Here is a 23,781-nt window from a genome sequence, read left to right as displayed (position 1 = left end):
CTTACGTTGCTTTAATATCTTGGTGATTGTAAGTAATGCCACTATGAAAATTGGGGTGCATGTATCTTTTCAAATTAATGTTTTTATTTTTTTCAGATGTATATCCAGGAGCAGAATTGCTGGATCATGTGGTATTTCTGCTTTTAGGGTTTCTTTTTTTTTTTTTTTTCTTGAGAAACTTCCATACTGGTTTCCACAGTGGCTGCAATAATTTACATTCCCACCAACAGTGTAGGAGTGTTCTCTTTTCTCCCCATTCTTACCAATTTTGGTTATGTGTGTTCTTTTTGACGATAGCCATTCTGATAGGTATGAGGTGATATCTCATGGTGGTTTTGATTTGCATTTCTCTGATAATTAATGACATGGAACATCTTTTCATGTGCCTGTTGGCCATCTGCATAATTTGTTTTTTCTTTTAAGGCCTTCAGCTGATAAGGCACATCTACAAATTAAGAAGGCACTTTAGGAGTTCCCATCATGGTGCAGTGGAAACAAATTTGACTAGGAACCACGAGGTTGCCGGTTCAGTCCCTGGCCTTGCTCAGTGGGTTAAGGATCCAGCATTGCCATGAGCTGTGGTGTAGGTCACAGATGCAGCTTAGATATGATGTGGCTGTGGCTGTGGTGTTAGCTGGCAGCTGTAGCTCTGATTAGACCCCTAGCCTGGGAACTTCCATGTGCTGCAGGTGCAGCCCTAAAAAGCAAAAGGAAAAAAAAAAGGCACTTAAAGTCCATTAATTTAAATATTAATGCTCAGTAAACTTAAAAATTAGTTGAAAAGCCTATGGTTCTTTAAAATAGCCTATACTTTCAGGATCCACTTATCCCTCATACCCCCAATACCTGCAGTATGCAGTATGATCAGACTTATAGAATTGGAGTGAGGGCTAAAATCTCCGTTGACAATTTTGGCACCATTGTGTTGGGGTAAAAGAGCTCCATCATTCTACAGAAATTCTGGGCATGGTATCAGTTTTAAGGAAAACAAGGACATTTATGATTGGGGACAAATTTTGTCAGTACCTAGAAAAAGCTGTCTAGGCATAATGGCAGTGGTTGCATGGAATAATGGAGATGGACAGTCATGAGCTGAAAACCCCCGTGTTGGACAAAGCTCTGCAGTGTTGAACAAAACCTTCTCATTTCCTTTTTATTGCCTATAAAATAAGAATGATTTTTTTTAGTAAGCATCAAATGAGAAAAGTATATAAATTTTCCAGCAGAATGTTTCATACTCTTTAAATGGTAATGTTCTTTCTAGTCAAGACTCTGAGTCACAAGAAATTACAACTGACTCGATTGTATTAAAAAAAAATAGAGACAGAAATAATTGGGCAATGACATCTGAAGTCCAGGCTTCATGGAGAAAGGACTCAGTCCTAGAAAATCAGGAGCCAAATTTGTCTCTCTCTGCCCCTGCTTCCCCAGGGTCTTTGACTTCCTTTTTCTGTGCAAGTCTTTTCTATTCTCTTATATGTAGACTAGTTTCTCTCCTTGTGCATTAGCTTGCATATGTCTTTTGTTGTTATAACTTCAGTTAGGTCGCCTCTAAGTACATGGTCTTTGAGCTCCAGAATTCATCTCAGTTCCAATTTGATAGAGTGTCTGATTGCCCAGACTATCTGCCTGTAGAAGAGCAGCCCTTGAGTTAAGTGTCAGGTTGGGTGAGACCTCATCATCCAGTCAGCTCAAGGAAAGGGTCATGGAGAACTGTATGCCAACATGGCCCCACCTCTCCAACCAGAGCAAAGTACAGACTTTGGCGATATCCTTAAATATGTCCACCCTTGCAGCTGTCGTGAAATCATTTCACCTCCAATTTATTTACCGACTTCATACCCAAACCCGTATAAAGTATAGAACGTGACTCTATCATTGTCATCTAAACCTCATGATAAATAAATCTATTAAAATTATAGATGAGGAGATCCCATTGTGGTGCAGGAAACAAATCCAACTAGTATCCATGAAGATGCGGGTTCGATCCCTGGCTTCACTCAGTGGGTCAGGGATCCAGTGCTGCCATGAGGTGTGGTGTAGGTCACAGATGTGACTCGGATCCCACGCTGCCGTGCCTATGGTGTAGGCCAGCAGCATAGCTCCAGTTCAACCCCTATCATATGCCATGTGTACGGCCCTAAATAGCAAAAAATAAATTATAGAGCTTAATGTGAATAACAGAACAAAAAGTAGTATACCAACAAGCAAATAGAAACAGTTTATAATCCCTCATCCATACCCCTTTCACCACTCGGGTTTCATAATTGTCTTACAGCCGATATGGTGTGAGTGTCCAAAACTATCCGCATGTAGACTTTCCTTTTGTTCTTCCTTAAAAACGTGCTTTAGAGTGCTTAAGAATTTCTCTGTGTGTGGTATATACACAAAACTGTGCATATTCTCTGTGTGGGTGATTTAATGACTTTTTTTTTCAATCATAAATTTGACATACATGCTTTCAGCTCTTCCCTGTTGACTTAAAAATTACCCCCAGGTAAGCTGGTACTTCATGGGCTAACACTACCATTGGTCATTCCAAATAGAAGAATATAGCTATTCTGAGTTATAAATAGTGCTGATTGGTAGTTGTTCTCATTAGTTTGGTTAATTATATTTCTATAGTAGATGTTAGAACAGGAAAGTTTCTTACTAAGTTTAATTTTAAAAACTTCTCTAAGGTTTATGCAACCATTAGTTTTAGAGCCAAAATATTTAGACTCCTGTTCTTATTCTTTCTCTCCCCAATTTAATCTCCTTGTAAGGTTTGTTGTATTCCACAGTCATGGATTGCTGAGTTATTTGAAAAACATTGACTGTTAAAAGCCGAGAACTGCAGAACAGGAAAATATGGCCGTATCAGGATAAGGCCATTGCTATCAATGGAGAAAGAGGGAGCAAAACTTGTTTCCTGTGTTCATGCATTAGTATTATTTTTTAATAGGAAACAAACACAAAATGTGTAATTTGTTGGACAAATATGCATATTTATGTGAATTTTAAAAATGCTTGGATGCCACCATCTTTTCCTCTTCTGTCATATACAGTATTGTTGATATCCTCTAAATAAGGTACTATATTGGTTTTTAGCTTTTCGTAAATTTGTATGGGTATTGCTCTTATTTAGAAGACTTACAGCACAAAAATCACTGCTTTTGAACTCATCCATTTGTCTTCTGCAGACAGATGTGGAAATGTATGTAGTAACAAAACTCGGTTGCTTTACTGAAGTGTGGGATTGCATAATTTTAAACCAGGGACAAAGAGAGGAAGAGGTTTATTGAGTAAAGCTCTTTACTGCCTTTCCCGTACACAGCTGATTAACCCGTGGCTGTACAGCTGTTTGCAGTAACACAGGCCAGCGCTACCTTTTGATAATTGTTATGTAAGCTTTTCTTGTTTATTCGCAGAGAGTGATTTTCAGAACAGTTATGTACTATGCCTGAGGGTTATATCAGGAAGTAAGCATTTCAGAAAAGATTTTGGCAGTACATGTTTGTGTCCAAGATGTGCGTGTATTTGTGTGGCCTATGCACACGTGTGTGCATATGAGTCCCACAACTTTTTGCACAGAAGATTTGAGGTAGTACAGGATGTCATGCAAGGTAAAAAGCCATATCAGATTATAGTCAGTTAATAGGCCAGATGCTGCATAATGCTCTCTGCAGCTTAGATTTCTTAAAATCTTACAAGATGAAGAAGGTAAGATTCTGGGACTTGTAGTTTGCTCTAGGGCAAAATCATTCCTTTGTGCTAAAGGAGGACGAGGAGAAATATTTCATGGGAAAGGCAAGCTTTTAGAAGCATTTACTGTAAAATTCACAAAGATAAAAACTGTTTTACATTTGCAAACTAAAAAAATATTAAGGAATTATTTATCAAAATAACAATTATAGGAATTACATTAAAACACAAGGATAGGGTATGATCCGGTTTCTGTCTGAGGTCTACATGTGTGGATCAGATGTTCCTCCTTCTTGTCCAGCAAGACTCTGCCTGGGCTCACCTAATAGTCTGCTTTCATTAAGCAAACCACCTTCTGTAGGGGAGGGGCCAGGACAGAAATAACTAGAATTTAATGTGCACAAGGGCACTGCTAAAACCTCAAGTCAGCTCCTTATTCTTTTAAGTTGAAACAGTGGAAACACTAAGCTTCAATTAGTTATTTGTGACAAGGCCCTTTTTACATTCCTGGTTGAAAGCAACTAATAATACAGGAATTCCGTTGTGGTTCAGCAGGTTACAATCCCGACTAGTATCCATGAGGATGCTGGTTCAATCCCTGGCCTCGCTCCATGGGTTAAGGATCTGGCATTGCCCTGAGCTGTGGTGTAGGCCGGCAGCTCCAATTCAACCCCTAGCCTGGGAACCTCCATGTGTCGTGGGTGTGACCCTAAAAAGCAAAAAAAAAAAAAAAAAAAAAGGAAAGGAACTAATACAAAGTCATCCTAACAAGAAGATAATTGTACTGCTTTTTTGTTTGTGGTTTTTCTCTTTCCTTTTTTTTTTTAAGGGCCCCCCTTCCAGCAACAGTGGATCTTTTAACCCACTGAGCAAGGCCACTCCTAGAATTTATGCTCTAAGAATATTCATTGCTATAGTCCCCTAAACTAAAATAATGTCTGAGTCAATGTAGGAGGGCAAGAAATATCTGTTTGACGTCCCCAGTAGAAGCTGCTGGGCATATAACAGGTTCCAGTGAGTATTTGCGGAAAATCTTAATAACTGAATGAACATGTACATGCTTTGTGCTATATTTAAAAATGTATTCATAATAATTCTATATTTATTTATTTATTTTAGGGCCACACCTGTGGCACGTGGACATTTCCAAGGCTAGAGGTCGAATCAGAGCAGCAGCTGCAGGCCTCTGCAACAGCCACAGCAACACAAGATTTGAGCCATGTCTGACCTACGCCATAGGTCATGGCAATGCCAGATCCTTAACCCATGGGGTGAGGCGAGGAATTGAACCCGAATTCTCATGGATACTAGTCAGGTTCTTAACCCTTTGAGCCACAATGGGAACTCCCTATTATTATTTTATTTTAAATGTGCTTCTAATTACTGACTTGCTCAAACTCAGGGTGTCATGAGTGTTTCCTAGAGGAATGTTGTCTAAATTGAGATTTAAGTAAAGAAGTGTGTCAGGAAAATAGGACCACGTGTTGACAAACCAGTGGGGAATGGGGAAAGGCAAAAATGCAAGGCTGAGAAACTACTGGGGAAAAGGTTTGGTGGCAAGAGAAGCTTCAACTGCAAGAGGTCCAGTGTGGCCATAGCAGGGCATAGGAGAAGAGACGATAAATGTGGGTAGAAAGGGAAGAGAGAGATGAGATTAGAGAGAGAAACAAGAACTGGGGCCTTCATACATGCATCCTGTAAATTACACTGAGAATTTAGATTTTTCTCTGAGGGCAAGCCAGAGAGCATGGGTAAGATCTGACTTGAACTTTAATCAGCCACAGTACAGGAGATAGATAAGAGGGGGACAAATCCTGAATGAAAGAGTGGTCTTAGGAGGTGATGATTATAATTCATGTGAATATGAAGCTGAATAATGACAGCAGGGACTGACAGAGGTGAATCAATCAGAGATACTTCATGGGTTAGAACAGCTAGGATTTCTGGTAGCTCTGCTCATGAGGGAGACGTGGTTGGGAAGAGAGAGGACAGAATGTGTTTTGGTACAGAGAATACTGGACACTCGGGTTTAAAGGAGAGGCATTATAAAACCAACTAGGGAAAGGCTCATTTCCAAATACTTGTGGAATATCCTAGTGGGTGGTTAGTAAACAGTTGCTTTTACAGGTCTAGGGTTTATGAAAATCTTCCCAGCTGGAAATTTAGATTCAAACATCATCTGCTCATGGATGTGAATTAATATTGCTTAGGACGAACATATTCTCATTTATTCTCCACCTGGATTCAGTCATTGCTAATATTTCATCCCATTTGTTTTATATTTGTGCTCTCCCTCTCTCTCTCTCTCTCTCTGATGTATTTAAATACACACACATACACAATGTGTATATTTGTTGAACCATTCAGTGGTAAGTTACATGCATCATGGCTTTGGCCCTAAATATTCAAGTGTATATTTCCTATGAATATCTATTACATAACCACAGTGTAGTTTGCAATTTAGTCAATTTCACATTGACATAACACTTTTCTCCTTTTCTGGGGGGGAGGGGGCTGCACATGCAGCATATGGAAGTTCCCGGGCTAGGGGTCAAATTGGAGCTGAAGCTGCCAGCCTACACCACAGCCACAGCCGCACCAGACCCAAGCCGCATCTGCAACCTGCGCTGCAGCTCACAGCAATGCCAGATCCTTCAACCCACTGAGCAAGGTCAGGGATTGAACCTGCATCCCCATGGATACTAGTCAGGTTCTTAACTTACTGAGCCACAACAGGAACTCCCAACATTATACTTTTAGATGATTGTCGTCTGCAGTCCAAGTTTGAGTACTGACCCAATAACACCTCCAGACAGCACTTTTTTTTAGAGCTGCAGGTGCGCCATATGGAAGTTCCCAGGCTACAGGTCAAATCAGAGCTTCTGCTCTTAGCCTGTATAACAGCCACAGGCCATGTCTGCGACCTACACCATAGCTCATGGCAATGCTGTATGCTTAACCCATTGAGCGAGGCCAGGGATCGCCACGAAAGGAACTCCCCAGACAGAATTTTTAATTCTCAAATCTATTCTTCTGCTGTGTTCAGCTTTTACAATTACACAAAAATCTAAGAGCCACATTTAGTAGTTGATTTTGTTTGCATTTTCCTTCCAACAAAAGAAATACAATAAGGTTTAAAAAGATATTTCTTAATATTTCTTTACGTTGCTTGCAGCTTTTTACAATTCTCTGAGTTCCATCATCTGCATAAGGGCAAAGCTACCCCATCAATAAAAAGGAGTTTCCCAAACTAACCTCTCTGTATAGTGTTTGGTTTAATTTTTTTTTTTTTTTATGAGCAACAAAGCTTCTTAAGATCCCAGAGAGCATTCTTCCTGTTCTTAAGTCACCTAATTTGAGTTATATTATTTTTTTCCCTCCTTTCAAGAAAGTAACTGATCAGAAAGGGTGAAGGGTAGTGGGAGATGGATACAAAAATCCATTCTATAAAGTAGACTTTATGATTAAAGTAACCTTTAAGAAGCATCAAAATTATAATTCTAAAAAATGTAACCCACCAAAGCTAGAGCTAAATGCAGCAGGCTGTCCTTAAGAGTTCAGAGTAGGATGATACAAACCATCAGCATTCCAAATCTAACAGGACCAGAGCTGCACAATGGGAGGCTTTATTTATAGGAATCCTTTAGCACCCACTTGCAAAGTTGCTAAACTGGTTTCTGTTTCCTTTCTGGGTGTCTTGGTCAAAGAAGAGAAACATGTTTTGGCTTGTCACTGAGAGTTGATCTCCAATGGAAAAGAAACAGATTTATCAAGATTATTTAGCTCCCCCAGTTCAAAGCCACCCATATATACACAAATGATGTCCCCCCTTCCCAACCCTCTCTTTGTGAGAAATGTACCTGGGTTAAACTGCAAAGCCACGTCAAAGGCAATGTTTTGTTACCTCTTAAATATTTCATAAAAATTACATGTAGCGGTCCTTAGCTGCCTACAGAAACCACTATCAAGAGGCCCAAACCATGTTATGGGTGTCAATAAGCTCCTGGAAGACTTGCCCCTAAAGTACATGAACTCCGGTACAGCATCATTAAGTATCTGTTCTAGAACCTTATAACCAAAGCCGAGTGGTGGGGTCTGGAATAAAGCTGTAAAATCAGGGACTTTGAAATCAGACACAGCTGAGTTTGGATTCTCTCTCTGCCACTTACTGTGTTGCTTTGGCTAAATTACAGAAAGCTCTCTGTCCCCCAGGTGCTTCACTGGTAACAAAAGAGAAATAGCACAAACCTGGCAGGGCATTAAATTAGGATCAAATGAGATGACATATGTAACATGTCTAAGTACGATATCTGCCATATGGTAGGTGCTTAAAAATAATTCCCTGAGCCCTTCAGCATGCTGACAAGGGCTGATTTACTACCAAGCAGAAGCACTGATTCAAGGCAGAAGGGTTGATTTAAGGAAAAAGAGATGAAGAGGAGGGACCTGACCCTTTTCGGAAGGAGTGACCTAAATCAGTGAAGAAAGACAAGCAGGAGCACCTGGCTATGTCATGGTCCGGGCAAGGGCACAACAAGCTTTAACTTGGATAGCACTAGTGAGGAAGATGCCTGGAGAGGACTCGAGGGAGTATTAGGAGACACCGGGAGACATGTGACCCCTAATCGTCGCATCTGTGAAACAGATTGATGCAACCCTACCAAGAGGGATGAAGAAATGGCTTGAGTCAAGGAAGGTCATTGGAATCCTGGAGATGTTTTCAGGGACCCAGAGACTTTTAGGAGACTGTTGCCCAGCTCCAGCTGGACATGTGGTGCTTGAAGCTTTAAGAGAAAAGTGAGTCCCGAGTTCCACTTTGGAGCCAGCTGCATATGAGTTAACGCCATGGCAGAAAATATCCTCAAGAAAGGAAAAAGTATAGAGAAAGAAGAGAGTAGGAGAGCTCTAGACCACATGTATTTAGGTCAGAGGTAACAACTCTCTTCATTTCTCAGCTTTACAGGCGGAGTGCCAAAACTATGTAAAAGGTGTTGAAATACCATGCGGGAGGTTCTGCACTCACTTGGTTTCTGGGACAATGGTCAGCTGTCATCTTCTTAACAACAAACATTCAGAGAAGGTTTCTTATGGGGAGTTAAGAATGGCCAAACTAACATTCCACTAACATGAAGTGTTGCTTCGTGGCAGGTACTCTTGAATGCAGGTAGAATAATGACCTCTAAAAGTGCCCTTGTCCTAATCCCTAGTACCTGTGCATTTGGCACCTTATGTGGCAAAGGAGAATTAAGGTTGCGGGTGGAATGGAGATGCAGATACATTTGATTAGGTTGCTTATCAATTGGCCTTGATGTGGGAAGTTAACCTGGTGAGCCCAACGTCATCACAAGGGTCTTCCTATGTAGAAGAGGGAGAGAGGAGGGCCAGTGCCTGCCTGATGAAATGTGAGCAAGACTTGACCAGTCATTTGCTGGGTCTGAAGATGGTAGAGGACCCCCAGGCAAGGGTTGTAGCCAGAAACTTCTAAAAACTTCTAGAAGCTAGAAAAGGCAAGAAAACAGATCCTCCCATAGAGACTTCAGAAAGAAATGTTGTACTCATATATTGACTTTAGCCTAGTAAGATGCACTTGGGGCTTCAGACTACCAGAACTCTAATACATTTATGTTCTTTTAAGCTACTCCCTTTTTGGTAATTTGTTATAACTGCAACAGGAAACTAATACATCTGGTAAATAGTTTACACACCATAGTTGAGACAGAACCTGCTTTTATTCCCATTTTACAGGAAATTAAAATGAAGAGAAGTCATACCTTGGTCTAACACCAAAGCCCATAATCTTAGCCACTATTGTCTCCCCCTCCAAATTCTTCCAAAATATCTTAGAGGAACCTCAAGTCACCATCTTTCTTTTTTTTTTTTTTGTCTTTTTTCCATTTCTTGGGCTGCTCCCTCGGCATATGGAGGTTCCCAGGCTAGGGGTTGAATCAGAGCTGTAGCCACTGGTCTATGCCAGAACCACAGCAAGGCAGGATCCGAGCCACGTCTGCAACCTACACCATGGCTCACGGCAACACCGGATCCTTAACCCACTGAGCAAGGTCAGGGATTGAACCCGCAACCTCATGGTTCCTAGTCAGATTCGTTAACCACTGAGCCACGACAGGAACTCCTCTGTCTTTCTTAGAAAATTCCTCAACATAGTTCTACTCACCTAAAGATAACTACATCATGGTATAATGGCACAAGGATAGGTTATAATCACATCTAATAAAAGCAGTATAATTGATTTTGTGCACAAACATATAAATGTATCATAGCAGTTCAGGATGTGCTATGAGAAGGAAAGCACATAAGAGGGTACTTCTTGGAGTTCCCATGTGGTGCAATGGAAATGAATCTGACTAGTAATCATGAGGTTGCAGGTTCGATCTCTGGCCTCACTCAGTAGGTTAAGGGTCCAGAGTTGCCGTGAACTGTGGTGTAGATCACAGACTTGGCTCGGATCCTGCATTGCTGTGGCTGTTGCATAGGCCGGCAGCTGTAGCTCTGATTCGACCCCTAGCCCGGGAACCTCCACATGCTGTGGATGTGGCCCTAAAAAAAAAAAAAAAAAGAAAGAAAAAAGAAAAGAAAGAGAAAGGAAAAAATGGGTGCCTCTTCCTTGGAGACTATGGTGAGAGAAGACCTCTCAGAGGAAGAGCTGCGTGAATGGGGACCTCAATAAAATGCAGAGCAAGGTCAGGCAGATGTCTGGGAAGAGCATTCTAAGAAAGGGGGAACCACAAGTACAAAGGCTGGAGGACAAGAGCATGCTTGGTGTGTTCAGAGAACAGCCAAGAAACCTGCGTATGTTAAACTCAGTAATCAAGAGGGGGTGTTGAGGGAAGGGTGTTCTTTGGCCAGATTTGTACTGGTGAGCAGTGAATCCACTCTGTCAGGTCTAATTTTGTCTGGGTATTGATTTCATTTGTCCTTATGGTTTTGTTCTTGGACTGAGAACACAAACTGGATTGCATTTTGTAGAAAAGAAAGGACACTTGGGACCAAGGACAATGGGAGAAGAGTTTCATCCAGTTGAGATTTTTTTTTTAATTATTATTAATTTATTTATTTAGGTCTTTTTAGGGCCACACCAGGGGCACATGGAGGTTCCCAGACTAGGGGTCAAATCGAAGCTGTAGCTGCTGGCCTGCACCACAGCTGCAGCAATGCCAGATCCTTAACCCACTGAGCAAGGCCAGGGATTGAACCCTCCATCATCGTGGATCTAGTCAGGTTCATTACCACTGAGCCACTCTGGGAACTCCCCCATCCCCATTCTTTCCTGACTATTCCAAAATTAACTTAGCCAACTCTAGGGGTTTTTTTTTTTCCTCAGCCATTAAATGGTGATGGAAAGTACTTTAGCTTTTCAACTACAGCAATGACTTTTGTCAAGAACTGTAATAGATTGTTTTAAAAAATAAAATAATGAATTCTAGTTTTTACAGCAATTTCCAGCCACATGGTTTAAATAGATCAAATACAGTATAATTTCAATTTCTATATTACATATGGTAAACATGTAAAAACAGAACTAAAAGGTCATTATAATTTTCGGGAGAACTGACTTGTTTCTAAGACTGAACACTGCACCTGAGAGATCTTGAATTATTTTCTAATATGATGTCTATTCTGTTTTATTCTTATCAGTCACTAGTCACTTCATCATTTTTCTTTCATTATCTTCTCCTTGATCTTTGATTTTTCCATTTCTCAGTGTCCACAAAAAGACCGTCTCCCTTTTGTTGGAAAAAAAATTGTTTTCACATACACATGCTCTTTTAAGTTTGCATGAAATAAATATAACTAAGTAAGAAGAGAAACTAAAAAGGTAAATCATATGAACTCAGTATGTATGTATATATATATATATATAAATATATGGCACATAATTCATATATCCAGGGAAGTTTTTTAAGTTAATAATTGTAATTACTTATAAAGTCAAAGTTTAGAATATTCACTATTAGGTGGTCTCCAAAGCACCATTAATTGATAAAACTATTTTAATCACACTTTAATTTTAACATAATTCTTTTAGGCTAAAGTAATTTTCATGTACTATGTAACTTTTTATGTGTGTAACAATTTTCTTGTATAGACTTTATTATAGGCACTTGAAATCAAGCTCAAAACTCATTTGTCATTATTATTTGAGGTGGGTTTTTTTCCTTTATTATTTTATTTATCTCTTTTCTCATGATGATTTTGAAATTTCAAAACCAGATAGTTAAGGAAGGCTTTGTTTTGAAGAGTTCATCCTAATAAATTTGTGTATTATACAAAATGTTGTGTTAACCTGGCTTATCTTGATACAGAAGGCAATATGTGAAGTATCTACACCTGCTTTTATAGCTTTCTCTTCAAATGATAATTTAACAAGCTATCATTTGTTGAGTACTTATTACATGCCCAGGACTATTCTAAGTTCCTTGTATGTATTAAGTCACTTAATCCTCAGAGCAGCCCAATGAGGTAGGAAGTACTACAATGCTAGTTTCACAGTTGAGAAAACCGAGAGGAGAGGGATTAATAATTTACCACAGGACTCATGGCTGGAACCCAGGCCAACCAGCTCCAGAATCTTTACTGTTGATCACTCTGTGATACTTAGATTAGCTGACACCACCGGGGAAGGAGACCAGCTGGCCACTTGGTGCAGATTGTTGAGAAATGTAATAGGCGGCAAGAACAGAGTGGAAATTGTGCTTCCTGCTCAATAAGAGACATTTTTCCCAAGAGAAAAACATGGAACTTTTAAGGGACTTTTTCTCTTTAGACAGAAATAATTTGGAGTTCCCGTTGTGGCTCAGCAGTTTAAAAACCCGACATTGTCTCTCTGAGGATGTGGGTTTGCTCTCTGGCCTTGATCAATGGGTTAAGGATCCAGCATTGCCACATAGGTAGCAGATGCAACTCAGATCTGGTGTTACCGCGGCTGTCATGTAGGCCAGCAGCTGCAGCTCTGATTCAACCCCTGGCCCAGGAACTTCTGTATGCCAAAGGTGCAACCATTAAAAAAAAAAAAAAAAAATCAAAGAAAGAAAGTATGTACACAAGGAGTAAGAAGAAAATTGAAAAGATTGTGTATATCATGTGGCAAAATTGCCACTATAACCCCAGTGCTTAGTACAGGCTTGCCTCACACACTAGTTGCTCAGTAAACAGCATTTTGTTCACATGCGACCTGATCTGGTTTGGTGAAAATAAACTAAACTTACAGGAATTTTGTAAGGTATTTATTTCCATGAAGCCTAAGATAGCTATGAAATACCCTGTGTATCGGCAATAACTGCTACCATGAGCAGTTAAAATTTTCTTTGAAAAATTACTGTTAAACACCCTTTCTCTTCTAAAAGAATATTAAAAACTTATTAAGTAGCCTTTCTCATAAGAGAAGCTAGATATTTTCTCTCCACCAGGGAATGTCGCCTTTCCTTTCATCCATCTGCTGAAGAACCTTTGCTTCAGAACTGACGCCATTGATCACTCAGCATCTTGACCACATTTATTTCCCTATTCAGCACTTCACCTGAGAAGGAAAATGGTCTTTTTGGCCTTCTATAGTATGCATTTTGATAAGGGTGCACACTACAAGTAAAATTCACATCTCAAGACTATATCCTTGGCATTATAGTGTGATAACTTGCAAAAGTGCTTTTATAATCCTACCTGCCAACAATTACTCTCTATAGATAGGAAAAATCATACGATTCTGAAATTACCCAAGACTTGGAAAGACTTTTATCATAATTTTCATTATGAAAAGATCATACCTACCATCTTCAAAAAAAAAACCAGTTCAATTTGAACAAACCTTATGTAATCAAGCAGATTTACCCATCTCATAAAAATAAAACAAGTTTAAAGTCACCTTATTATAGTCAACAATAACGGATTGTTCCCAGATTTTAAATGTTAACTCAGTAAGAGTTTGAATTCAAATAAGAGAGCTATAAAGACACACATATCAAGCACACTTGTGAACTGGTCATATGATAAGTACCTATGTAGGAGCTGCTGCTGTGGCATCATGGGTTAATGATCTGGCTTGTCTCTGTGGAGGTGCCAGTTTGATCCCTGGCCCAGTGCAGTGGGTTAAGGATCTGGCATTGCCGCAGCTGTGGCATAGGTTACAACTCTCGCTGGAATTTAATCCCTGGCCCAGGAACTTCCATATGCTGTGGATGCAGCTGAAAAAGAAAAAAGTACCTATTTAACATATATCTATGTCTATATATGTGCCATGTCTATACAAAATACACACTTCCCAATATGTTGTCATTTGCTTTCATTAGGAATCTTCTAGGAACAAGACTATATGGTAAGAATGTGTAATGTTCTTATCACAATAAAAACTGAAAAAACCTTTCAGTAAAATAAGTCACATTGTCACGCATGAATTGATCAAACTATATGATTTGGTAACAGATAGAAGTTAAATAAATAAACTAGGAAATAAATTTTTTAAAACTCAACTAGAAAAAGAATCTAGAATAAAAACTGAAGGTGAGGTAGAAACAGTGGCATTCCTAACCATAACACTAAAAATATTTTTAAGTCATAGCTTCTTAGCAGCCTCGATCCCAAAGGTGACAGACAGCTAATAGGCAGCAGTGCCCAAAAGCCAGTATTTATTCATTGGAAACTATGTTCATCAGGTGCCAAATGGATAGTTCTAAACACAATTAAAAAATTGATTTGGTCTTACAAAACCTAGAACTACATTTAGCTGACAGGTGAGTCAAATCTGGTTCTTATCAGATTTCTACTGAGAGCAAATAAGAGCAAATGATGAAACATTAGGAAATAAGTATCTTTCACAGACATGGCACAGATATAGATTCTTGTTTATACACATACTTTTCTTTTTTCTCTTTTTTATACAAATACCTTTCATATGTTTACAACTGTATTTGATATGTGTGTGTATGTCTTTATACCTCTTTTATTTGAATTCCAACACAATGCAGATAGAGATAGCATACCATCTTAGTGAGATATAATTATGTAAAAGCCCTCTTTTTGCATTTTCTGCAGATACTGAAAAGCATGTTTATGTTTTATCTAGGGTTTTTTGTGTGAGTCACTTCTTCTAATATGAAGTCTTGCTTTAAAAAAAAAAAAAAAAAAGAGCCAGTTCAAAGTCTCCTGTGGTGCAGCGGGTTAAGGATCCAGCATTGTCACTGCAGAAGCTTGGGTCACTGCTATTGTGCAGATTTCCATCCCTGACCCTGGAACTCCCACATGCCATGGGCCCAGCCAAAAAAGAAAAAATAAAAGAGCCAGTTCATTCCTGCTTATTACCTGCTTGCTCTTGTTTTCCAGGAGTCTACAATTACGCTAAATTATTTGAAGATGAACATTAAAACAATTTAAACACATCTGCCCTCTCTTTTTGATCACCATATAAAGCTGCAAGGAAACATTCTATCATTAATTTTCTATACATAGCTGGGAGTTCCCGTAGTGGCGCAGCGAAAACAAATCCAACTGGGAACCATGAGGTTGCGGGTTTGATCCCTGGCCTCACTCAGTGGATTAAGGATCGAGCATTGCATGAGCTGTGGTGTAAGTCACAGATGAGGCTCAGATCTGGCATTGCTGTGGCTGTGGCGTAAGCTGGCAGCTGTAGCTCTGATTAGACCGCTCGCCTAGGAACCTCCCTATGCTGCAGGTGCAGTCCTAAAGAGCAAAAAAAAAAAAAAAAAAAAAAAAAAAAAAAAAAAAAAAAAAAAATTCTGTGCATAAATAACTCAGTAAAAATTTGAGAATAAGCAACATCTCCCAGGATAATTGAGTATATGACTGATGAATATTAGTTGAAGCACTTCTTAAAAGATAAAGCCATAACTACCTGTGAAGCACTGTTGTTAGCATGACTCCACCATGGTATAATGGTATTTAGGACTGGAATAAGCCAGTCATGTCATTAAGAAATGTGATGGAAATTAATAGCTGTTAAAACACAGCAGAGTGCCAGGAACTTTACCAGAAGTTTTATATATGTTGTCTTATTTACTTGCTGGCAGTCATAGGGAATACTGCTGGAACTCTTAAAGGAGCCAAATAGTGTCTAGTGGATACAGATGTAGCTCCATAGAGAAGGTTAGATATCATAAATTTTCACTTAAGAATGAATCTTACTGCCAGTTTATACCATTCCCCTCTAAAATCATGTTGTTTTGGTTAGGTACTTTACTAGCCAATGAGCAGCTTATTATGGAACTGTCAGAGCTTGGGCAAGGCCATAAATTCTGCTTTTTTTTTTAGGACTGCACATGCAGCACATGGAGATTCCCAGCCTAGGGTCAAATCAGTGCTGCAGCTCCTGGCCTACACCACAGCCACAGCCACGCCAGGTATTTAATCCACTGAGCAAGGCCAGGGATCGAACCTGCATCCTTATGGATACTAGTCAGGCTCATTGCCACTGAGCCACAATGGGAACGCCAAGGCCATAAGTTCTGTATTGCATGTAAAATCTTGGTCTTATTATGTTACATGTAAATGTCATTGTTATGAACTGGCGGTAACGTCAGTTCCATTTTCTTTATAATCATTGTCAATTTGTTATAAGGTATTAACTCAGCACAAAATTTTCAATGACTTGTATATCTTTCAATGACTTGGGTATCTGTAGCCCACCTGTTTGGCAGACCGTAGTCCTTGGACTAGCAAAGCATCTTTACATACTGAGTTGACATTTTCTCTACCTGATGATCATACTCCCTACCCCCAAAATCAAATACTGTAGTATCATATGTGTATATCTCACTGAGCTGCCATTGAAGGATTTCATAAAAAATGTGATGACAGGAGAGAATAAAAGGAAAACATCCACCCAAATCTCCACGATTATGAAGTCTAAGTATATGAACAGGAAGTCAAATAGAGTCAGGCTATGAATGGTGCCATTTGTTTTTACAGGACGAACAGAGGAGTTCCTGTTGTGGCTCAGCAGGTTCAGAACCCCACTAGTATCCATGAGAAGGTGGGTTCAATCCCTGCCTTCGATCAGTGCATTAAGGAGCTGGCGTGGCTGTAGCTGTGGCATAGGCCAGCTACTACAGCTCAGATTCAGCCCCTAGCCTGGGAACCTCCATGTGCTGGGGGTGTGTCCCTGAAAAAAAACAAAAAAGACTGACAGAATGTAAGGTGTAGGGGTGGGGGGGGAGAGTAGGAAGGAAGGAGTTATTGTGACTCTTATCCATTCATTCAGTTACTAAGTTTCAGCACTATAACGGGTGTTGTGATGTACCCTCTACTTGTCCTAATAGGGAAAAAGTACAGGAGAAGTAACTGCAATGCAAAGCAAGGTGTACTTACTGTATCATGACAATGCAGATGGAGGTTCTGGAGGAAAAAAATCAAACTGATGTTTGGACAGTGAGCGAACAGCATTTAAATATCTGTAAAGATATAAAACACCAACCAGGTTAGTACCCAGCCTTATCAAATCTACTGCTTGTCGGCATTGTTAGGACTTCATAACAGAGATTTGTTCAAGGCGCTGTGCCATTGATTTACTTTATGTTAAGAAACTGTTCAGAAGTTAGGTGTTGTTATCTCACTCTGTGATAGACTTTAGAGGGTCAGCTGAGTAATGTATTATGCAGAGCGTGCTGGCACTGTTTCCAAAACATTCAGGGAACCTAGAGCGAGTCTACAGTCATCAGGCGGATACAGTGGGTTTCCCGTGTGCAGAAACAGAAACCTCTGCATCTCTCACGCCACCACCAGAGGTCAGGACTGGGAGGAGAGGGCACTCCCAGAAGGGAAGTGTTGCATTACCGGGGGAAGCACAGGAACCCAAATCCCCGTCCTCTCTTCCTAAGAGCCACACCTTGCTGGCTGAGTAGAGTTTAAAGGGAAGACTTCAGCAATGTTCTGCCCGCGTAAAGGTATGTGTAAGTGCTCTCAGTTTTAAACAAGTCATCTTAGAAAGTCAGAGAGGGATGACTTTGTTATATTTTCAAAATCCATATGATTTTTATGGGTCTGCTGGCTACTATCTCCAGAAAGGGAATGTGTGCTGAGGGCAGTCAAGGGGAGTCAACTCTGTTGAAATCCTGCGCTAAATATAGGATATAAAAAAGACTTTGTGTGCATGTACATTATTTGCTTATGATTTGCTTAGGTGCAGCTGCTGCGATGGAGGCACTTCCAGAAATGGAATCAAATGTAGGGATTTTCAGTCTTGTTTTCATGTCTAGTGGTCCTTTATATATAACAAGTAACTAATGACTATTTTTTTCATTCCTTCATAGGAAGTCATTTGTCAGTAAGATCCCCATATTGCTTTACCTTGCCCTTAACTGAAAGGTTGTACACAACTAAGGTAATGATAGTGATTAAGTCACATGCTTGGCTTTTATCACCACCATTCTCTGGATTTCAGAGCCTGGCAGTGCATTTCATTAGGCAGTCTTAACCATCCTCTTGAAAGTTTGCTTAAATGTCTCTGTTTTCCTGTAGCTTGTCATTTCCTTAAGTCCTCTAGGCTCCAGAGAAGTGAGGACAGAAAACAGATAGGAGGTTTTTGTCTCTTTTTTTTTTTCAGTTTTGGTCCAATAAATCAAAATAATGTTATTATTGATAGCTAACCTGTACCTTTAAGTGGAAAAAATAAAGGTATAAAAAGATTGGAGCATGTAAGAAATTTCTGATTTATAATGGCATGCAGCAAATGGAATTCATTATCGACTTTAAAAAAAATGAAATTGCTCTGCATTATCATTTATTTATAGTTTTTCCTTTCAAAAGAAGTAATTACCATTACTAGGTTAGTTTTATCCTCAATCACAAGCAACTATGTAACAACATCAGAATGTATAATCTGGTTTACTTAGTCATGAAGCTTAATGATGTTGCAGGATATTATCCCTTTCAAGTTAGCAATAAATTCATGAGCATAATGCACAGCTAAAAGGTTGAGTATCTTTTCTTTTTATTTGGTTAATTCCAAAAGCAATTACTTCACATTACAGGATGATTTATTTATGAAATTCTCATTGCAGGGACAGAAGTATTTTTAATTAGAAATAAACAATCTAATTTCATTTTTCTGGTTCAGCACACAGATTTTGCCCAGATAATCATAATATATGCAAAATGCCCATGTTAAATATTTAGATGATTGGTTTCAGCCCAAACAACTTTTTAATTTTAATCACAGAATCTAGAACTTTTAAGATATCAAGGAGGTTGATAACCAGTCATAATAAAATGTGGTTTCCAAGCAAATGCCCAGTACTTAACGACATTTAGTTCAAATTTAGAGCTATCAAAAGTTTCTAAATTTTCAATCTTTGTGATTTAGGAAATATGCAAAAATGGAAAAATCTTCAGAATTATATATGAAGCTATAGATGTTACAGAAATATATGAAGTCCCTTGTTTTAAAGTATAATTTCATGTACAGCACAGCAATTCTGTTTTATAAGATCAGGAGATCTGTGTGCACAGGATTCAGAACCCTTGTAAATTTCAGGACACTGATTAGGTTAGAGCCCTCTTTCCTTTCTTTCTCCTCCAAGCTATCCTCCCCTTCTCTTCACTTCCTTTTCTTCCTCTCCCTTCTAAATCCCATTTCCTTCTGACACTTGCACACTTACACATCTTTTTTGCACAAGTAAATTTTTTTTTCAACCAGTGGTCATCAGTGTGAAACCGAAGGACAGCAATTAATATTTCATATGTAGCACTTAAGCCTCTTTACCTAGATTATGCATTGTGTTTCTCTATACCCATCTGTAGGCACTTAATAAATGCTTATTGATGGCCCAGTTCGGTTTATTATGACAGATTTTGAGAATACCCATACCCACTGCAGTTACCAGCTACTGTATTTCTTGGAGTCTAAGATGCACCTTATTTCACATTTTGACTTTTTGTCATCTCAGAGTATCTTATGATCAATGGTGTATCATGGTTTAATTGACGACAAGATTTTGTTTTTCTTTTTTCTCTCTTGGTGGTGCATCTTATGATCAATGCAGTCTTGATGAAATATGGTAGTAAAAACTGCAGGTTAATCGATTACTTGTGTAATGTGCTAAATGCTGCACACTTCATGTTCAGACTTTGTAAGAGTATTCTCTTTCTGTTACGTGGCTTATCCAAGGCCAATTTTTGTCTCTCCTCAATATGTTCCTCCACTCTTATTCCCTTGCACTTGGTTCTACCTATTCTTGGACCAACTATCTTGACTAAAAACCAGTGGAAAATACTTGGAAAATTTTACTAGTGATATGGTTACTAATATTTAACTGTAATGAAATAGACAGAGTATAATTTTTTTAACTTGAGACCAAGATGCAAGCTATGGTTCTGCTCCTTCAACTGATATGTACTGGGTGATCCAGTAATTGTTCTCAAGTTCAGATTATATACCTAGAGAATACAATAATATGAATAATTTCTTCATTACAAGATGTTAGGACAGTTTGTAAGCAATATTGGTCCAATAAAAATATTGAATATGAAATATATATAAGCATACTTTATAAACCATGTGCTGTTCTACTATCAATTTTAAGCAACATTATTAAAAAAAAAACATTAGCTTGGCAGGAGGCAGAAGAAGGAGAAGTTGTATAATTTGTGCCAAGTTAAAGAGAGTAAATTCTTCTTTTTAATTATCATTGGAAATGATGATATTACCCATTAACTCACAGTCTGAATTGCAAGAACCGTGAAACCTATCTTCTGAGAACTCCCAACCTTCGATCTATTTTGAATCCCAGTGCTGAATGTGTGCCAGTCTCTGAGAGCTTGTATCCTTTATTGAATTAGCAGAACCACAGCCCACAGCGCCTTGGTGGCATTAAAAATAAAAGAGGTTATTTAGATTCCCCAATTCCTTTCCCATCTTTGTTCCTTTCATTTGAGACATATCGATCTGTAAATTACAGTAAGACTTTGGGAAAAATAACATAAGCATGTTTAACAGTGGATTTTGGAATCATATGAAAAAGTTTTATCTAACTCCTACTTTCAGAAGAAAACATGGTGGGACGGGGTGGGAGAGGGGTTGTCAGCAATTATTGCTCTTGATCTCTGTTTTAGTTGCTTGATCTGATTGAAGCAATCAAACGTTATTGTCTATTTGTTGAGTCCCCAATGTTATTTCTTTATCAGCCCCTATTATACATAGAGCCTTAAACTGAAGTAGACTTTTTGATGATGGCCGTTGTGACCCGTGTGAGGTGATAACTCATTGTAGTTTTGTTTTGTGTTTCTCTAATAATTAGCAATGCTAAATATCTTTTCATGTGGCTATTGGCTGTCTGTACAATCAACATGTACAAACATGAGATTGGTCGCATAGTTATTTCCATTGCCTAGACCCTTTTTCTGCCATCAAGAAGACTTCAAATATTTTCAGCTTGAAATTTCATCTTATAAGTCACTGATGAAAAATGAATTCTACAGAAGACCATAGAAACCAAACATTTACATAGAAACCAAAAATGCTTAAAAAAAAAAAAAAACAAAACCTGGTTGGGACATTTTATGTATTCAAGTGTTCCGCAATACTTATATTTTATTGTATTAACTTTCACAGTTTCAAGAACATAAAATAACAATAAAAAATAACTGTCGTTGCTATATCTTCAAAATACAGGGTACTTCCAGGTATTTCCAATAGTCTTGTTGAGTGGAAATTCCATTGCTATTGTGAGTATAAAGCACAAAGGTTTTTTTTTTTTTTTTGAAAGATACTATGTTTTGTGTATGTGTCATTTTTGAAGATAGGAATACTTTCAACAGGCAAGAGTAAAGAAGAGAAAGAGGTAGTGTATTCTAGCCATGTGCAAGTAAAAAGGGAAAGTACAGAGAGGAAATTTTGGACATTACTTGAAAACCCTATTTCTCTCCTATAATATAATTTCCAGTGGAGAGGCTTTCAATATCTCATTTCAAGCACTTTATTTACACAGACCAAAAATCATAACTCTACCATGAACTTTTCTCCATCTAATAATATATTGGGGTTTAAAATGTTTTCTATCTCAATTTATTAGTAGTTAACAGCAAACACATTGGGCTGACTTGGTATTAAGTTCTATACTAAGTGCTTTACCTGTATTAACTTATTAACAATTAACACCTCGTGGCACAATTATATGAATCATGCATTAAGCATTTATTAGCATTTCAGCTCATGGAAGCACAATTTTTCTAGTTGTTCAGGCCATAAACATTGGTGCATTTATAGACTCTTATTTTTCTTCTTCAACTCTGTATCTGATCAGCCTAGAGATGCTCTTGACTCTATTTATTCAAAATAAATCCACCCAGTGCTAAACCACAGGTACTGCTTCCTTCCAAACACCATTGTCTTTCAGCTGCATTGTGGGAGTAGCCTCCTAACTGGCCTCCCTGCCTCTGCCCCTTCTTGCCCCCACTGCCCCTCTAGCAGTCAGCTTTCAGTAAGCTGCTGGAGGAACATGGCTAGAACATCAGTCTCACTGGGTAAGTTTCCTGGGTCTCTCCTATGCCCACACCTCTTCCGGAGCTGCTCTCCTTCAGAGTAAAAGCCAAACTGAAGTCCTCCTCGTGGTGCAGAGGGCCCTACCTGGTCATCTTTGCAGAAGTGTATGTGCGCACACACACACACACACACACACACACACACACACTCCTCATTTTCTCCACTTCCTTCCTTGTTCATTGCACTCTATCCAAGCTGGCCTTTTTGCTGTGCCTTGAATCCACCAGACATGCTTCTTTCTTTCTCAAGGCTTTTACAATGACTATTCCCTCTGCCTTGGGGGCTCTTCCCAAAGAGACTGACATGGCTGGCTCTTGCACTTTCTTCATTCTTTTTCCAGAAGTTGACCATTCAGTGTGACCGTCCCTGGCTACCTTATCTAAAACTTCAAATCTCTCCAGTCCCTCAACAGTTCATACCCTTCTACTCTGCTTTTTTTTTTTCTTTTCTCCTTGGCAGTTACTGCTAACACATATTGTTTGTATTTATCTTGCTAACTGGAATGCAAACTCTGTGAAGAAGAATTTTTTTGTCTTTTTTTAATATATATATTCTATCCCTTGTACCAAGAGCGTGTAATATGCCCTCAATAAATATTTTTTGACTGTATCCTTGGATCAACCCTATTCATTAGGTATAATTATTACCCCCATTTTACCAAGGAGGAAGTTATAATGCAGATAGATTAAGAAATTTGTCTAAAGCAAACAAGCTAAATAACAGAACCAGGATTTAAACCTGAGGCCTGGCTCTGGAGTCTGTGTTCAGTCCACCTGGCTTTCCTTATTTGAGTGACTGGGTAGATTAATTGGAAAAATAAAACTATATATAGATTCAGCTATTCTCTGGGGATTTTTTTTTTTTTTTTTTGGATACACTTCCCCGCCCATTGAGTAGAAAGTTGAGAGTTGGCTGGCTTAGCACAGTTAGATATAGCAAAGCCTCTTTCCTCCATCACTTTTTAATTTTTTTCAAAACAGAAGGTATGAGTTTTTAGCATAGAAAAATATATAAATAAAGGACCCCACTTCCACCCATGTTAACATTCAAATAGTAATAATAAGGTAAATATGGGCAATGTTAAAAGGAGAATGCCACTATGGAAAAATGTAAAAGGAAAACATTTACTGAATGCCTACTATGTTCTGTAATAAGTAAGCACTGGGACTACATATTTGGTAATACAGATGGAATCTAATGAGAGGGACAGACATATACAGACAGTTATAATTATGCATTTTGTTAGGCGTCATAGTTGTGTTATATGTGATTCTGAGTTAGAATTTAGAAGAAACAGCAAATTGAGATCTGCTGACAGCTGAAGGCAGAGGCTTGGAGAGTGAGCTGCAGGGCAGGTATGTAAATAGTGAGTGGAAAGTGATTAAATGTCTCAAGAGTGAAGAAACACTTTGTGAAGGAGACGGTTAGGAAATGCCATCAATAAATGTGACATGTCACAATTTTGCTTTAGATGACAGATGGAACTAGTGAGAGGGAGTATTTTTAAATAGTGCATATGCCATAGAATAGAAATTAGAGGCAAATAGTTATCTGAAGGGTGTGTTAATACATACTGAATATTATTTACAAAAAGA

General features: G+C 38.7%; 1 protein-coding gene and 1 long non-coding RNA gene across 24 annotated transcripts in view; one reads left to right on the top strand and one right to left on the bottom strand.

Annotated features, from left to right (window-relative positions):
• OXR1 (oxidation resistance 1) overlaps positions 1–23,781 on the top strand; it is a 519,861-nt gene that overhangs the window by 356,269 nt on the left and 139,811 nt on the right. For 2 of the 21 annotated variants that reach the window (XM_021090594.2, XM_005662905.4), the window contains exon 1: positions 17,477–17,591. The exons of the other annotated variants lie outside the window; for them this stretch is intronic. In XM_021090594.2, the coding sequence (XP_020946253.2) occupies positions 17,573–17,591 (19 nt within the window). In that variant the 5' untranslated portion in view covers positions 17,477–17,572. Of the gene's footprint in view, positions 1–17,476; positions 17,592–23,781 lie in introns of those variants that run through there. 21 annotated transcript variants of the gene reach the window in all.
• The window catches only part of LOC106510005 (uncharacterized), a 77,122-nt gene that overhangs the window by 53,139 nt on the left and 202 nt on the right, over positions 1–23,781 (bottom strand). For 2 of the 3 annotated variants that reach the window (XR_001308091.3, XR_014843517.1), the window contains exon 2: positions 17,017–17,099. This is a non-coding gene — a long non-coding RNA (uncharacterized LOC106510005). Of the gene's footprint in view, positions 1–2,008; positions 2,141–17,016; positions 17,100–23,781 lie in introns of those variants that run through there. The other variant, XR_014843518.1, reaches the window with a different exon arrangement.

The sequence above is a fragment of the Sus scrofa genome, chromosome 4 (genome assembly GCF_054392235.1).
Source record: "Sus scrofa isolate SSC_HxYL_T2T_F1_AM1 chromosome 4, Sscrofa_HxYL_maternal_Yorkshire_Landrace_v2.0, whole genome shotgun sequence".
Taxonomy (NCBI): Eukaryota; Metazoa; Chordata; class Mammalia; order Artiodactyla; family Suidae; genus Sus; species Sus scrofa.
The sequence above is the reverse complement of the archived record's forward strand: the minus strand, read 5'-3'. Positions and strand labels throughout refer to the sequence as shown.